We start from the raw sequence: 16,324 nt of genomic DNA on the forward strand, positions 1-16,324 counted from the left end.
AGATTGCACTACAGTACTTGTATGAGGTGGATTGAAAAATACTTTTGTTACCTTTTTTACAGTGCAAATATTTGTAATAAAAAATAATAATGTAAAGTGAGCACCGTACACTTTGTAGTCTGCCTTGTAATTGAAATCAATATATAAAAATATAAAAAACATCCAAAAATATTTAAATAAATCCTATTCTGTTTTTGTTTAACAGTGCAATTAAAACTGCAATTAATCATAATCCATTTTTTAATCGTTTGACAGCCCTAAATTTTTCATAATGCACAAACACAAGGGGGCCAAATTAAGGATGCATAGACAACCTTCATTCTGGTGTTTCCTAACTTTCAGCTACTTGATTTTGCAACTTCAATAATGTTTTTTTATAACATGCTTTTGGTATGTAACTGCCAAAGTTATTCTTTAAAAGGGCAAAGGCAAAAACCAGTTGTATGGTGTATCTCTGTAACAATCACTGCATCAGCACTGAACCTTCAGCACTGAAGCACAGACTTCTACCATCTGAGCCACTGTATTAGCCATATTAGCTTGCAGCAGAAGGTGGCTGTTATCTCGGGGTGGAAGAGAGGGGGTTGTATGGGCCACAGCAGGGCCGCCCAGAGGGGGGGGCAAGAGGGGCAATTTGCCCCAGGCCCCGAGCCCCACAGGGGCCCCCACCAGAGTTTTTCGGGGCCCCTGGAGCGGGGTCCCTCACTCGCTCCGAGGGGCCCGGCAAACTCTTGCGCGGCTGGGCACAGGAGCTTCTTCTGCTCCCGGTCTTCGCCGGCGGGGGGTCCTTCCGCTCCGGGGCGGAAGGACCCCCCGCTGGCGAATTACCGCCGAAGACAGAGCGGGACCCGCCGCCGAAGTTCAGCCCGGTCTTCGGCGGTAATTCGGCGGCGGGGGGCCCTTCCCTTCCAGGACCCACCGGCGAAGTGCCCCGAAGACCCACAGCGGGGGCCCCCCCCGCCGCAGAATTACCGCCGAAGACCGGGCTGCGCTTCGGTGGCGGGTCCCGCTTCAGCGGTAATTCGGCGGGGGGGGGGGAGGCCCGCCGCGGGTCTTCGGGGCACTTCGGCGGCGGGTCCCAGAACGGAAGGGCCCCCTGCCGCCGAAGACCCCGGGCCCCCGGAATCCTCTGGGCGGCCCTGGGCCACAGGCAACATGTGCTGGATCCCAGGGTTGGTTGGAGCATGATGGGAAAGCTTAGTCCTTTCTCCCTCTCCCACCTGCACATTTCCACGTAACTGTGAGAGATCCTGCTTCATGCAATGCTCATGGCGGGAGAGATGATGAGTCACTAGAGCCAACATGCAATCTGGTTCTCATCCACTTCTAACCCAACCAGTGGTGAAAGTAAATGCCCCGATTTACCAGTACGCCAGGGTCCTAGGCAAGGTGGGAGAGCAGCTCTGGGCCCCCAGAAGGCGTGGGGCCTTGGGCACAAGGGGCGGGGCTGTAGATCAGACTCCTCCAGCCAGCCCTTCATGGCTCCTGTTGCCACGGCAGCCAGGAGCTCAGGGGCTGCAGCGGTGATTTGAAGGGCCCAAGGGCTCCGGCAGCAATTTAAAGGACCCAGGACTCCCAGCCTCTGCCGCAGAAGTAGCAGCAGCCAGGAACCCCAGGCCCGCTGCCCCTTTTTCTCCCCATCATTGGCAGCTCTGCCGGTAGGGTCCGGCACTGCTACAGCAGCACTTTAATGTCAGTAGTTTACGGGCTGGTACTGGCAGCCGGTTCTTACCGGTATGCCATACTGATCCATACCACTTTCACCTCTGCCTCCCACACCACGCTATGGGCAACTATTAAGGTCTGCTGTAAACAATGGAGGAGTTAGAGCTTTTAAAAAAAAGATAAAAAGCACAAGAATCTTTTATACTGGAAGAGGTTAGGATACCTTAACATAGGGGTTGACCTCAGCCCTGAGGCCCCAGAGGCAGGGCCAGCTCCAGACCCCAGTGCGCCAAGCGCGTGCTTGGGGCAGCCTGTCACCAGGAGGACGGCAGGCGGCTCTGGTGGACCTCCCGCAGGTGTGCCTGCGGAGGGTCCGCTGGTCCCGTGGCTCCGGTGGACCTCCCGCAGGTGTGTCTGCGGAGGGTCCGCTGGTCCCGCGGCTCCGGTGGAGCATCCACAGGCGTGCCTGCGGGAGGTCCACCGGAGCCGCCTGCCGCCCTCCCGGCGACAGGCAGAGCGCCCCCCGCGGCACGCCGCCCCAAGCGTGCGCTTGGCGCGCTGGGGTCTGGAGCCAGCCCTGGCCGCCCCTGCCCAGAGGGCACCCTTACCTCTTATCACACCAGCTTGGTGGACATGGGGCCTAGTGAAGCGGACAGGGAACACATCAAGGTTGTCAAGGTTGATGGCATGGAGTGTCTGGGATGGAGGGATACAGCGGCTCAGTTCTCTCTGGTTCGACCGAGTGTGGTTCCAGATGCTAGTGTTCTGATGGGGCAGACAACCCACATTAAGGGGGTGGGGCCGTAGAGGTTCTCTGTGCCCCTGGCTAAGGTTCATGTGAAATGGGAAGGTATGGAAAGGGATTTACTGGTGGGGATGCTCGAGGACATCCCCGCGGACATGTTGCTGGAAAATGATTTTTTCAGCAAAACTAGGGCTGTTCGTGTGGTAACTCGCAGCATGAAGAAAGGCTGTGAGGGGCTCCTAGAGGGGGAGGCAGTTCCAGCTGATGACTGTAGGTCTGTTGCAGCTGAACAGCCAACCCCTCCTGCCCCAGGGAACACAGGGGTGGGTGACTTGGAGGGAGTCACCAGGGATGGGGCGGGGACCTTGGAACCCATAGAGGAGTTGGGGGAGGGTCCCATTGACAGGACAGTGCAGGGAGGCGGGGTACTCCCAAATATGGGAGAGGAAGAGCCAGGCCTCTGCCCGGCTGAAGACAACAGGCTCCCAGGGGTGGGGGCAGGGGAGATGCAGTCAGTGCCCAGGGAAGGGGACGCTATCTCAAGGGTTGTCTGTCAGGAATTTGCAGCTAGACAAAGGGCAGACCCCTCCCTTGAAAGTATAAGAAAGTGTATCTTGGAGTGAACTCCAGGAAGGGAGCGGGGGAGAAGTTTTTTGAAGAGGACGGGAAACTGTACAGGGAGGCCCCTGTAGGGAAAAAACGGGGTCCCGGTCAACCCTATAAGCAGTTGGTTGTACCCAGCCAACACTGGGGGGAATTAGTGCTGGTAGCGCATGACAGTCCCTTTGCTGGTCACTTGGGGGTACAGAGGACATATGACAGGCTGAGGAGGAATTTCTACTGGCCAGGGATACAGAATTATGTGAGGGATTATTGCAGGACTTGTGCAGTGTGTCAGGAGAGTAAGAAGCCGGGGGGACCCCAGAAGGCTCCGCTGCATCCCTTGCCCATCATCCAGGAGGCATTCCAAAGAGTGGCAATAGACATAGTGGGTCCTATGCCATGCCCCACTCGAAGGGGGAACAAGTATATCTTGGTGGTAGTAGACTTCGCCACTCGGTATCCTGAGGCAATTGCACTGTCTAACGTAGAAGCTGAGACAGTGGCAAGAGCTCTGCTCACCATATTCAGCAGAGTGGGCTTCCCTAAGGAGATTTTGTCTGATCGGGGGGCAAACTTTATGTCGCAGTTGTTCAATGAGCTATGGAAGGTGTGTGGAGTGAAACAGCTTAAGACGGCCCCCTACCACCCCCAGGCCAATAAGGCACAAGAATCTTTTATACTGGAAGAGGTTAGGATACCTCAACATAGGGGGTGCAATCAGCTTCCCTTATAGTATTGTTACCCCCTTTTAACCCAAGCAGTTAGCTGGCTTTTGGAGTCCTGTGGGTCATTTGTGTTAGGAGGAGAAATTGATGAAAGAGTCAGGTATTTCTTTGTAAATAAACAGGATTTCAACAATGTGTTGTTTGCCTCTTTCATCTAGCACAGGGATTCTCAAATTGTGGGTCAGCACCCCAAAGTGGATCATGACCCCGTTTTAATGAGGTTGCCAGGTCTGGCATTCAACTTGCTGGGGTCCAGGGCTGAAGCTTCAGCCCAAGAGCTTTGGCCCTGGGTGGTGGGGCTCAGGTTACAACCCCCCCCTGCCCCCACCAGGGTTGAAACCCTCAAGCTTTTCTGTCCCCACCCACAGCTGGCTGCAGGGGTGGCAGGTTTATATAATTTTTGGTGGTGCCCAAAACGGGTTAAAGTCATGCCCCCCCCCCAGCCCCCACCCCACACACCTGCCTTGTACAAAAAGGACCTTTCTGTAATTGAACCAGAGCCCTACAAACCTCTGCATATCTGTGAGCATCTGCAAGCTCTGCAAAGCTTCAGTTTTCTGTCAGTGGAAATTCCCAACCCCCATCACTGATTGAGTATCTCTTTTTGGAACAACTCACATTTCTTTGGCTTCAGTTCCAGAACGGCAGCCCTTCAGCTTATCACAGATTATTTGTAAATGTACCAGTCTTTGTTCAAAGGTTTTATCATGCACCAGGCTATCACCATGGAATGATGCCTGTCAGACACAAATTAAGCCTACTTGGACATTTAGGATTCTCAGGTACCATGGGGCTCTGTACTTCATTTGTTTTAAATGAAAATGAATGTAAAATAACTTTTAAAATAGCAAGTACTTAAAGTAGGCTATTATCGAAAAGAGTAATATGATGTTCCAATTTTTCTTGGAAAATGCATTGTGTGATTTTCTTTATTAAAAAGTTTAAACTGTTTTCCCCAGAGTTCAGAAGGGTTCAGATACAGTGCTCTTGTTTAAACCCACTCTTATCTAAAATCTCTATGTTATAAACCTTCCAGGATGCACACCCAATGTGAACTACTGACATGTTAAGTGCTATAGACACACTTGGTTTTCAGTCTCCTCATACACCTAAAATCAGCTAGCCACACACCCTGGGGGGCTATGTACATACTTGTGGCTACTTACCTGAGTGTTTGCAGTTTGCAGTTTGGATGTTTTAGTCCCTTACATAGGTCCGGCACTGCTCGGTTTCCCTGGTCATTATAGCTCAGGTCCAGCTCTCTCAGGGTCTGATTAATGCTGAGAGCAGAGGACAGGTCCCTATAACAAGCAACTGTGAGACTGCACATCTCTAATCTGCAGAAGAATGGAGCACAGAGAGAACATATGTTATGGCTGTTCTAACAAGTGGCCTTCCCTGGTAGCCTCAACTCACTGACTAATTAACAGCTACACAGTACTTATTTCTGGGAAAATATAAGTAAAAAGAAGATTTTAAAACAGGGAAAGGAGAAAGTTTCTTACTTCAGTTTCTTTAATTTGCAGTTTGGATCCTTCAGTGCTTGACACAGCAGGTAGACAGGTGAATTATTTGGCTCAGCCTGTTCTCTCCTAGAAAAAAATTGAAAATAGATTTTTTAGTTTTTTCCTGAACATGGCACTTTGAATGGGGCTTCTATATGAAGTATATGGATTTTGCTACATTTGCAGTTCATTGTAAGTTCCCCTAAACAAAAATGTATTTAGCTCAGAAAGATGTACTTTCAATATCACAGTCAAATTGTACAATCTGTTCTAAGTGCAACCAGTTCATTTTCTGTACTTGCAGTACAGTGGTTATTTGGACATTCACATGCTGTATTAGGCATTCATGCAAGTTGTGGTCTCTGCAAAGATTACATGCTTTTGGGTTCGCGAACAAGGGTCTGGTTTTCACTGACGCTGAGCAGCCACTATTGATATCAACCGGAGATGCTGGCGCTCAGCGCTTCTGAAACTCAAACCCTAATTGCTTATCACTTTTAAAGATGCAATAAAAATATCAGAGGAATTTTGCTTAAAGTCTTATAGTGATTTAACTTAAAAAAGCATAACCCCAATTACACTGTACTGAGTTTATCATCATTTCAGTTATCAGAAAGGGCAGCTATTTAGGTCCTGACATCAGAGAGCAGCACAGGTCATGGACATTTTATGACAGCACATACATATAAGTAGTAAGTGTGACAAATTTTGATAAAAATATTTCTCAAAGTATGTGGAACAATAACCCCCTCCCAGACATATGTAAGTGTAATACAGAAGTTCTTTTCTCATTCTAATACTTTGTGTCTTATTGCCTTTATTTAATTCCAGCGTTCTGCCTTGTTTCATTTATTTAACATATTTAGAAGTATACTAGCAGCTTTGCACAATTAAATTTTGTTTAGAATGTGTGCTAAATGCATTAACCTATTTCCCTCTGAAGAGGAAAAAGCATAAAATATATTTGTAATGATTCTTGTAAGGTTTAATTAAATAGAAGAAAAAATAGCATCTTTCAAAATGTCTGAATAGTGCCAAAAATGCACACACACTGAGTCAATACTTAAAACCTTTCAGTGGGATCAACTCCTGTTAAATGACAGGATTCTCAGACAAACATTGCCGACCTTTTACATCCCAATATTTTAAAATGCATTGAGACTACTGTTAAGCTAGCTTTAGCGCTGAAATAGCCGGGAACTGAAAATACATACACCTTTACACAATCCATAAAGGTAGGCTTTGATTGGATAGTCAATGACACCATGTCATATGACAGAGCTAGAGAATCATAGAAAGAATTACTTCCTTTTCACATTGAAAAAAGAATAAAGAAAGCAATATTATCCCCACAGCTACTGTCTATTTCTGCTTCTCTGTAGATGTTGGCCTGGAACTTCTCCCAGTTCCCTGTGGCCTGCCTTCCTCTTACAGATTTAAAGAAACAACACATGCATACCTACACTCTAAAGCATTGCTAATTGTTTTATAGTTCTCTGTAGCCTTGGGAAATTGGTATGTTTTGGTGGAGAATAACACTTCTGTTGCCACCACCACCACGCCCTGACTTAGTCGAATCCTGGATTTTTGTTTGTGTTGGAAGAAAATATACTCATGAACCTTGATGAAAATTTTGGTGTGAAAATATACATTGCCATATGTACATTTCATGTCATAGCTTTGTATCAGTTATTAGAATTATAAATGGAAGAAACTAATTCTTAGACATTTTCAGGCATCTTTAGCTTTTTAAAAAAATACTTTGCTGGCTATAAAAGGTTTTGTGGCGTGTTCTACTTGTATTGTACAGAATTATATATCAATCACACAATGCACCTGAAACAAAAACTGAGAACTAGTTTATGCCTTTCAGCTAGCAAAAGTAACACTACTGTCAATATTAAAGCATAGAGAATAGGCCCCATTCCCATTTAAACTAAGTCCTCTCACTTTGAGTGTAAGGGTTGTATATTCTTTACCACGGTGATGTAAAGTGGCCTTAGCGTAAATAAGAATCAGGCTCAATAAAATAAATTTCAGGGTTAGCAACTGTATCTTTTTTTTTAGACTAGTAGAACCTGCCCATTGATAGCTATCTTATTTTATCTGGTATGCATATGGAAGATGAAACAGCTGTCTCTCCCAGTCACTAAGAGGGCAAAAACAAAAAAAAAGTGTTAGGCAAAAGAGTAAGGTAACTTTGGCCCCAATGGTTCATACAGATGGAGTGTCTGACCCTTCTTCCCCGTCTACCCTCCAATGGGCTTAAATAATGTTCTGTATGGGTACAAGTTTCTGCTTGTAGAATCAGTGCTTTTGTTGATAGTAACACCCAGAGAAGCTTCCACAATTGTGTCGCTAACTTTCTGAAATTAAAATTGGGTTGGGGTTTTTTTTGGGTGGGTCACTTAAGCCATTTATGAGTTATTAAAACAAGAAAGAAACAGATTTCCACTATTAAAGAAACTTTGCAAACGGTTGGTGGCACTCAGATAATACTTACAGACATATCTGCTTAGCTGGTGGTGGGGCTAATTCTTCATTCTTGTCTTCAACTCCAAATCTACATCCAGAGAGCCAAAGTGACTTCAGTGTAGGACAACTCTTTACAAAGAATGAAATAACCATTTGATCCATTTGGGTTAAAGAGTAATTACTTATATCTATTTCAGTGAAATGATCCAAAGCACTTTTCACAAAACTTTCTTCTTGGATCTCATACAAACAATGAAATTCTTCAAGCTTGTAAATCAGCTCATCATGCAAAGAGGAAAATGACAATTTTTTTTGTTTTGTTTTTACCCATTTCAGTAAATCTGGCTTTATTTTAGGTGAAATCTTCAAGCCAGTTTTTTTCTTGATGTCCTTCATTGTCTCTTCATTTAAGAGACCAAACAGAAATCGCACTGTTAACATTAAATAATTTCCAGATTTTCCATAGTTTTCTAATAACAGTTTTGCATCTCTGTTAGGAGTCACTGAATATTTCATTTGTTCATCTTCCTCCAGTACATAAAACAAAGCAGCAAAAAACTCCTGAAAACTTAAGTGAATGAAGCTGTAGACACTTACACAATCGATGTCCCTTTTAAAAACACTCTCATTCAGAAAGAGGGGGAGAGAGTAGAATTCATCTAAACTGTACTCCTTTATTTCTTCCTCCCCAAACAGTATTTTCTGTTTCCAAATTCCATCTGCAGCCAAGGAACAAAGTTTCTTCAGATTATCTTGCATATTTTGGTTTGGACTGTTGCTGTGTGGCTCTAATAAACTGTGTAAGAAAAGCACATACACAGCAGTGAGTGTTTTTGAATTTTGTGCAAAATCTTTACCTGCCTCCAGCTGTTGTTTCATAACAGTGCAGGTGATCCAACACACAATGGGGACAAAGCACATGGTGAAATGCATCTCGTTTTGTTTCACAAAATCAAATGCTCTTGTTGCATCAATATTATTCCCAAAGAACTTGTGGAAATATTCCTTCCTGTCATCTTCAGAAAATCCCAGTATCTCTGCATAACGTGAACACTCCATACATTGTTGGAGTTTCTCCAGGGCAGTAGGTCTCGTAGTGATCATTAAGTAGGATTTAGGAAGCAACTTTTTCCTAAATAAACTGCTCAATGTATCTTTCATTGGCATCTCCTTCCTGGGATCTGTGCACAGACTATCTTCCTTTCGATCAAAGGAAAACCTCAGTTCATCAAAACCATCAATTATGAAGAGAAGTTTTTCTTGATTTAACAAAATCTCTTCAATTGGTACATTTTTGTCAGGACAATTTTTAGTAATTAAGTCAATCACTGTTCCTTGCTTACTTCCATAGTTTATTTCTCTACAATTTATGTAGAAAATGTATGCAAATCTGTTCTCATAAACTTCTCCAGAAGCCCAGTCTAACATGATCTTTTTTGCAGTCATTGTTTTTCCAATACCTGCAGCTCCCTGCAGAACAACAATTTGTGGTGTTTGTCCATTTTCATCAGGATTAAATAAGGAGTTCATGGTAACAGAAGAACGAGCTTGTTCAGTCATGATTTTTGCATGTCTCCATCCGGAGGCCATTATTTCATGTTCTCTCTCCTTTTTGCAACGAAGCTTGCTTATAATAGTCAATTTTGTATACCTTTTGCTTAGATTCACATTCTCACCGAGACGAGAGTTCCTTTCTTTTATTAACTGGTACTGTTTTTTAATATGTTCTTTATACTTCACCCTGTAATCTAAATCAGTGACAAGAAGCATTACACACAAAACAATGAACTAGGAGCTGAGAGCTTAATTTTAACAAATTAAATATTTTTCTATTTAAGCCATAATAATAAGAGTGCATAAAATGTATTTTATCCTAGAGGATCTGAAATCACTTACCTATGTTCCAGATTCTGCAGCCCTAGCTTAAAGTTATACATGTGCATGTACAAGTGTTTTGCTGAATTGGGGCCATGTACAGGAAGGAATCCTTTCAACTACCACTGAAATGCAGCCACCTGTAAGGTGAAACCTGTCAATCACAAGTGATTACCCACATTACACAAATGTAGTGTGTAACTATTGTAACAACCCCTCCATCATGTACCATCAGCAGGTTTTGAAACCTGACTCTTGAGCACTGTAGCAGAGATATTGCAAGCCATGTGATTGGGATTCCTCCAGGAATTCATAAAAACATAAGGGGATAGAGAAGGGAAAGTCTCACACAAGCAAGCATAAGGGAAGGCCCATGGAGGTGCAAGCCAGGCCATTGAGAGTTCTAGCCCTAGCCCTTCCCCAACTGCTGTTAGTATGTCTATGGCCTTATACAGCTACTTAGGGGAGATAATAATCATTCCCAGACTTTACAAATAAGACACCCAAGACCTTGCACAAGGCCACTTCAGGAATGGCAAGGCATAGAAACCAGGTATCCAATAGATCCAAGTCTCATCCACTTTGTAACAGTGACTTCCAGAAGAATGTAGCCAAGTTTTTTGTGTGTGTGTGTGTGTGTGTGTGTGTGTGCGTGCGTGTGTGCGTGTGCGTGTGTGCGCGCTACTACCTTCATATATGGGTGCTACTACCTTCATCCAAAAAAGGCTGACCCTTTAGCTGAAGTGGTGAAAGTTCATACATTTATATCCAGAGGTCTGGTGTTCAATCCCCACAGATGTCCACCATAGTATTACACTTGGTGATGCTGTCTGTAACTATTAGACAACACTGTGCTCACAGAGCGAGGAAAAGAAACCAGGAACACAGACGCCCATCACTCCAATGCTGTCTCACAAATACTCATGTAACCCAGATGACAGTGTGTGCGTTTTCTCCCTGTATGGCTTGTCCACACAGAGAATAACAGCATGTTTTTCCACTGCCAGTTACTCCTAGGGCAAACATTGAAGAGATCTGTGCTGCAGATTCAAAGACTGAGGGTGTAAAACCCTGCTGATGAGGGGGGGTGATTGGAATACATATGAAAATTGTTGCTTTTTTCTGACACCAGCATTGCCCTTCTACAGAGCAGTAACAGATGTTCAGGGCCTTGCAAGGTGGCTTTCCATAAGGAGAAGAAATCAGTGATATGGAGTCTGGGTAAACTGTAAGTGTAACATGTGTGTGTAAATAAAGCACCAGCCCTGGAACAGAGGTGGTCACACAGCATGCAGGGCAATCCCTTTTTCCAGGAACAGTGGCACTTGCCATAACAATGTTTATGTAGTGTTTTTTAAAAGCGTAAGGGGCTTGGAATAATTGCTGGAAAGATTGTATATTCAAAAACATCGTACTTAAAAGTAAATTGTAATCTTTTAATATTTGTGGTGATGTATCTTTAGTGCTTGCATTTTGGTTAATGAGAGCAGTCCTATTAAAAATAGTCTGTGACTCTGTTTTCAGGAGCTAGTGAGCTGTGCATGGGAGATTTTGCATGTGTGTCCAGACAATGGAAGACCCTGATTGTGTACGCGTCAAAAGAATCCAAATTTGACTTAACAAATGTATATTTCTAGAAAATGAGCTTTTATTCTCAAAAGGTGTAACATTAGCTTATCCAGCAGACTGGATGCTCTAGGGCACTGCTGATTAACTACAGAGCCTTTCATCTTTAGGGCACCCGTTTAGGTCTTGCCCAGCTCCATAGGGATTAAAAGTCATATTGAAGAAAGTGGATTTAGTCTGTTTACATTGGTGCAACTGAGCAGAATTTGGGCTCACATCTCTCCCACATAGGGTTCCACTTCCTCAGTTTGTGAATACAAATCAGCCAAAAGGGAAAGATTCAAAAGTTGCAGTAACTTTAGGTTTTCTTACCTTTCTCTATAGCCTTTCTGAGTCTAGCAGCAGAATCTCTCACACAGATTTTGTCAAAAAAATATAAAGTTGCATCCACCGCATCTTCACTATAGAATTCTATCAAGAGTTGCACAAGATCTGTGACATGAGCAGCCTTGTCCAGCTGATGTTTGGAGATAGTCCCTTTTTCTTCATAGTTAGTATATAATAATTTAAATTTAAATTTTTTAAGGTTTTCCTCTGAGAGATTCTCCAGAGCATTTAGAAGGAGATCATCCATTTTCTTTGCTTGGGTTGAGGACTCTAGAAATCATCTGAAAACATAGATAGAAGATGATAGTTAAATTACTTGAGGGTCACACATTTTGTTGTTCACATAAGCCAACCTGTACACCCAGCTGGGACATCAGCCCCACTATAGCTGGACCCCTCACCCACCCATGCTGGTCAGAACCCTATTGATTTTGGGGAAGGAGGAATCTGAAAATCCTGATTTCCACTAAAATCAGGCATTCCCAGTTTTCAAATTTCTCCCCAAATCAGCTGGGCTCTGACAAGAGCAGTAGGATGAGGGTCCCGGCTGGGGGTGGGGAGCAATGGCCATAGTTAGCGAGTGACAAAGGAAAATGCTGCAGTTAAAAAATTCAGTAGCAACAAAATACTGTCTAGAACCAAAATTAAGCATTAAAACAGTTGACCTAGGGCAGAAAGTTTGATTCAAGGTTTAAAGATTAATCTAAATAGCTCTGAAGGAGATTAATTTTATTACTGGGTTGTATTCTTGGGTATGAGCAGGGCCGGCTCTACAGTTTTCGCCGCCCCAAGCAGCGCGCCAAATTGCCGCCCTGGGCGGCGGGGGGCAGTCCGTGTGCCCTTAGAGCGGCAGGTGCGTTTCCGCGGCGATGGCAATTCGGCGGCAGCTTCTATGTTTAGCTGAAGCCGCCCCGGACAGCTAAACATAGAAGCTGCCGCCAAATTGCCGCCACCGCGGAAACGCGCCTGCCGCCCTAAGGGCACACAGACGGCCCCCCCCCCCCGCCCTGCCGCCCCTTGCAGAGTGCCGCCCCAAGCACCAGCTTGGAATGCTGGTGCCTGGAGCCGGCCCTGGGTATGAGAAAGGTTTAAAACAACAAAGAAAGGGAGGTGTGGAGTTAAGTCATACAGCTCTTGGTCGTCCAGTTCCTAGACAAGACCAGGCTGTGTTTGTGCGGGGCACTTCCACGTGATCTTCAGTAAAGCTCTTATGCCTGTTTGTAGATGCACATGCATCTGTGTGCTGCTCGTCCCTGCCTGCATGACAACAGAACAGTCCATTCCCTCTTCCACAAACACTGGGTATGTCTACACTACGAAATTAGGTTGATTTAATAGAAGTCGTTTTTTTAGAAATTGATTTGATACAGTCGATTGTATGTGTCCCCACTAAGCGCATTAAGTCAGTGGTGTGCATCCACAGTATGGAAGCTAGCTTCGATTTTTGAAGTGCTGCACTGTGGTAGCTATCAGCAATCAGTCTCCACCGCCCATTGGAGTTCTGGGTTGAGCTCCCAATGCCTGATGGGGCAAAAACATTGTCGCAGGTGGTTCAGTGAAAGCAATGGCAAAAAATTGTTTCTTGCCTATTTTCCTGGGTTACCTGTGCAGACAACATACCACGGCAAGCATGGAGCCTGCTCAGATCACTGTCACTGTATGTCTCCTGGGTGCTGCTGGCAGATGCAGTACTGCAGTGCTACACAGCAGCATCCCCTTGCCTTGCCTTGCCTTGCCTTGCGGACGGCAGACGGTGCAATACAACTGCTAACTGTTGTCATCGTCCCATGGGTGCTCCTAGCCGACCTCGGTTAGGTTGGTCGGAGGTGCCTGGGCAGACATGGCTGCTCCTGCCCGACCTTGGTGAGGTCGGTTGGGGGAACCTGGACAAAAATGGGAATGACTCCAGGTCATTCTCTTCTTTAAGTTTCATCTAATGGAGATTCAGTCCTGCCTGGAATATCATGGCAGCTGGAGGCTTCTGCCTCAGGCTGCTCTCCCAGTCGGCAGTACCACGTGGTCACACCTAACCCAGCCTACCTCTTGCTCCCATGGCTCATGAAGCCTGGACAGTAGTAAGGAGCAGTTCAACTATAGGCTGAGCAAGTGCAGAATGGTGGCAGAATGTGCCTTTGGATGTTTAAAAGCTCGCTGGCACAGTTTACTGACTCGGTTAGACCTCAGCGAAACCAATATTCCCATCGTTATTACTGCTTGCCGTGTGCGCCACAATATCTGTGAGCGTACGGGGGAGACATTTATGGTGGGATGGGAGGTTAAGGCAAATCACCTGATCGCTGATTACACGCAGCCAGACACCAGGGCAGTTAGAAGCTGTGCATCAGAGAAGCTTTGAAAAACCAGTTTCATGACTGGCCAGGCTATGGTGTGAAAGTTCTGTTTGTTTCTCCCTGATGAAAACCCGCCCCGTTGGTTCATTCTACTTCCCTGTAAGCCAACCACCCTCCCCTCCCCTCTGATCTCTGCTTGCAGAGGCAACAAAGTCAGTGTTGTTTCAAATTCATGCATTCTTTATTAATCCGTCACACAAATGGGGGGATAACTGCCAAAGTAGCCCAGGAGGGGTGGGGGAGGAGGGAAGCACAGGGGTGGGGTAGTTGTAGGGGTATCCCCTAGAATGGCATGCAGCTCATCGTAGAAGCAGCATGTCTGGGGGGGTCTGACCCAGAGTGGCCGTTTGCATCTCTGGTTCTTTGGTAGGCTTGCCTGAGCTCCTTAAGTTTTACGTGGCACTGCTGTGGGTCCCTGTTATAACCTCTGTCCTTCATACCCTTGTAGATTTTTTCAAATATTCCAGTATTTCATGTTTTGGAACAGAGTTCGGATAGCACAGATTCGTCTCCCCATACAGCGATCAGATGCAGTACCTCCTGCTCGGTCCATGCTGGAGCTCTTTGTGATTCTGGGACTCCATGGTCACCTGTGCTGATGAGCTCTGCATGGTCACCTGTGCTGATCAGCTCGCCACTCTGGCCAAACGGGAAATGAAATTCAAAAGTTTGTGGGGCTTTTCCTGTCTACCTGGCCAGTGAGAGTTGAGAGCGCTGTCCAGAGTGGTCACAATGGAGCACTCTGGGATAGCTCCCAGAGCCAATACCATCGAATTCTATCCACGCTACCCCAAATTCAACCCAGTAGGGTCAATTTCAGCACTAATCCCCTCATCGGGGAGGAGTACAGAAATCGATTTTAAGAGCCTGTTGAAAAAAATGGCTTCGTCATGTGGACGGGTGCAGGGTTAAATCGATCTAACGCTGCTAAATTTGACCTAAACTCATAGTGTAGACCAGGGCATTATAACATTTCCCTGCCAGAAAATCATTCAGTAAGGGTATGGCTGCACTACAAGCACCGCAGCCACGCTGCAGATACACCGCTGTAACACTGTAGCATAGTAACAGAAATGGTTTTCCCATTGCTGTTGTAAACTCCTCCCCTCAACAGGTAGGTTATATTGATGGAAAAATTCTTCTGTGAACCTAGCAGCATCTACACCAGAGCTTAGATCAATTTAACTACCTCTCAGGGGTGACATAGCTAGGTCGACCTAAGTTTTAGGTGTAGACCAAGCCTTACTCCACATTGATGGTGATAGGAAACCATTCATTTTCAGTCATTTCCCCTGCTGGGCCACTGTGCACAAGCGAAACTGACTTAGCTTGTGTGAAAAAATCAGGACTTGTAATTAGACCAAAATATATGCTAACACAAAGCTGTAATGAGACCTTCCTTTCCAATTGGGTTAGCCAGAATGTTAATTACTTCTTTCTTTCCTCTGTGCTACTCAAACCAAAAATGGAACAAATTAGGGTTTGATCCTCTGGCCTCTATTCACACAGCATTCCATTGACATTAGTGGGACATCTGTCAGAATAAGGACTTCAAAAAATGGGTCTTAAGTTTTGAAAATATTTAAATAAGTTAACAACATGCACACTGTTCAAATCAGAACAAGAACACTACTTTTTAAGTGTAGATTCATGACTATTTCATGATTATAAACAATTTCAAACTATTTAATGCATTTTCAATAGAAAACTTTAGAGCAGATTGTCATTAAAAACTTAAATGGCCCTGGTTCACTGCTCCTCCCGCACATCAATTTTATACTGATAACGTTATCCTCAAAACATAAAACCAATATAAGGAAGTGTAGAAACACACCCAATATGCTAATCATAACGATAAAGTATCGTATTGTATCCTATTTAGACTTATGTTCTGAAAACACCAGCTTTAACATATGCTCTTCTTTAAATAGAATCAAACTAGTTTTGTCCAGCGAAGCCTTTATTTATTTGGAGGACCGTAACATGAAAGTACATATTGCCTGTAGTAATAGTAGCAAATATTGATATCCGGATATTGCTCAAAAGTCCCTATAGGGATTGGTACCCCATTGGCTGAACTTTACAATTATAGGCCTGGATGCAACAAAAGGCTTAAGCAACTGCTTAACTTAAACCACACAAATAGTCCCACTGAAGTCAATTAGACTACTCATGTAATTAAATGTAAACTATATGCTACATTTTAAGCACATTGCTGAATTTTATCCTTAGAAGAGACAATCTCTGCTTCAGAGGGTGGTTTAGAGTCTGAAGGAGTGGTTCTCACCTATTTACCATTGTGGGCCTCATATGCAGCTCTCTGTGTTATGTGGACTGCATCCACTCAATATATATACTACCTGTATGGCCCTGAGGATGTCACATGGGCTGCAGCTGTGTGCTGATTGGGCCACAAGCCACAGGCCA

At 44.9% G+C, this 16,324-nt stretch overlaps 1 protein-coding gene across 4 annotated transcripts in view; it reads right to left on the reverse strand.

Moving 5' to 3' along the window:
* The window catches only part of LOC120403841 (NACHT, LRR and PYD domains-containing protein 3-like), a 47,797-nt gene that overhangs the window by 20,361 nt on the left and 11,112 nt on the right, over positions 1–16,324 (reverse strand). For 2 of the 4 annotated variants that reach the window (XM_039535644.1, XM_039535643.1), the window contains exons 2-5: positions 11,532–11,827; positions 7,747–9,466; positions 5,244–5,330; positions 4,905–5,075 (exon numbers count right to left, since the gene is read on the reverse strand). In XM_039535644.1, coding sequence (XP_039391578.1) covers positions 4,905–5,075; positions 5,244–5,330; positions 7,747–9,466; positions 11,532–11,793 — 2,240 coding nt within the window. In that variant the 5' untranslated portion in view covers positions 11,794–11,827. The remainder of the gene's footprint in view (positions 1–4,904; positions 5,076–5,243; positions 5,331–7,746; positions 9,467–11,531; positions 11,828–16,324) is intronic. The other 2 variants (XM_039535645.1, XM_039535646.1) reach the window with 2 other exon arrangements.

This window comes from Mauremys reevesii, linkage group 4 (genome assembly GCF_016161935.1).
Source record: "Mauremys reevesii isolate NIE-2019 linkage group 4, ASM1616193v1, whole genome shotgun sequence".
In the NCBI taxonomy this organism is placed as follows: Eukaryota; Metazoa; Chordata; order Testudines; family Geoemydidae; genus Mauremys; species Mauremys reevesii.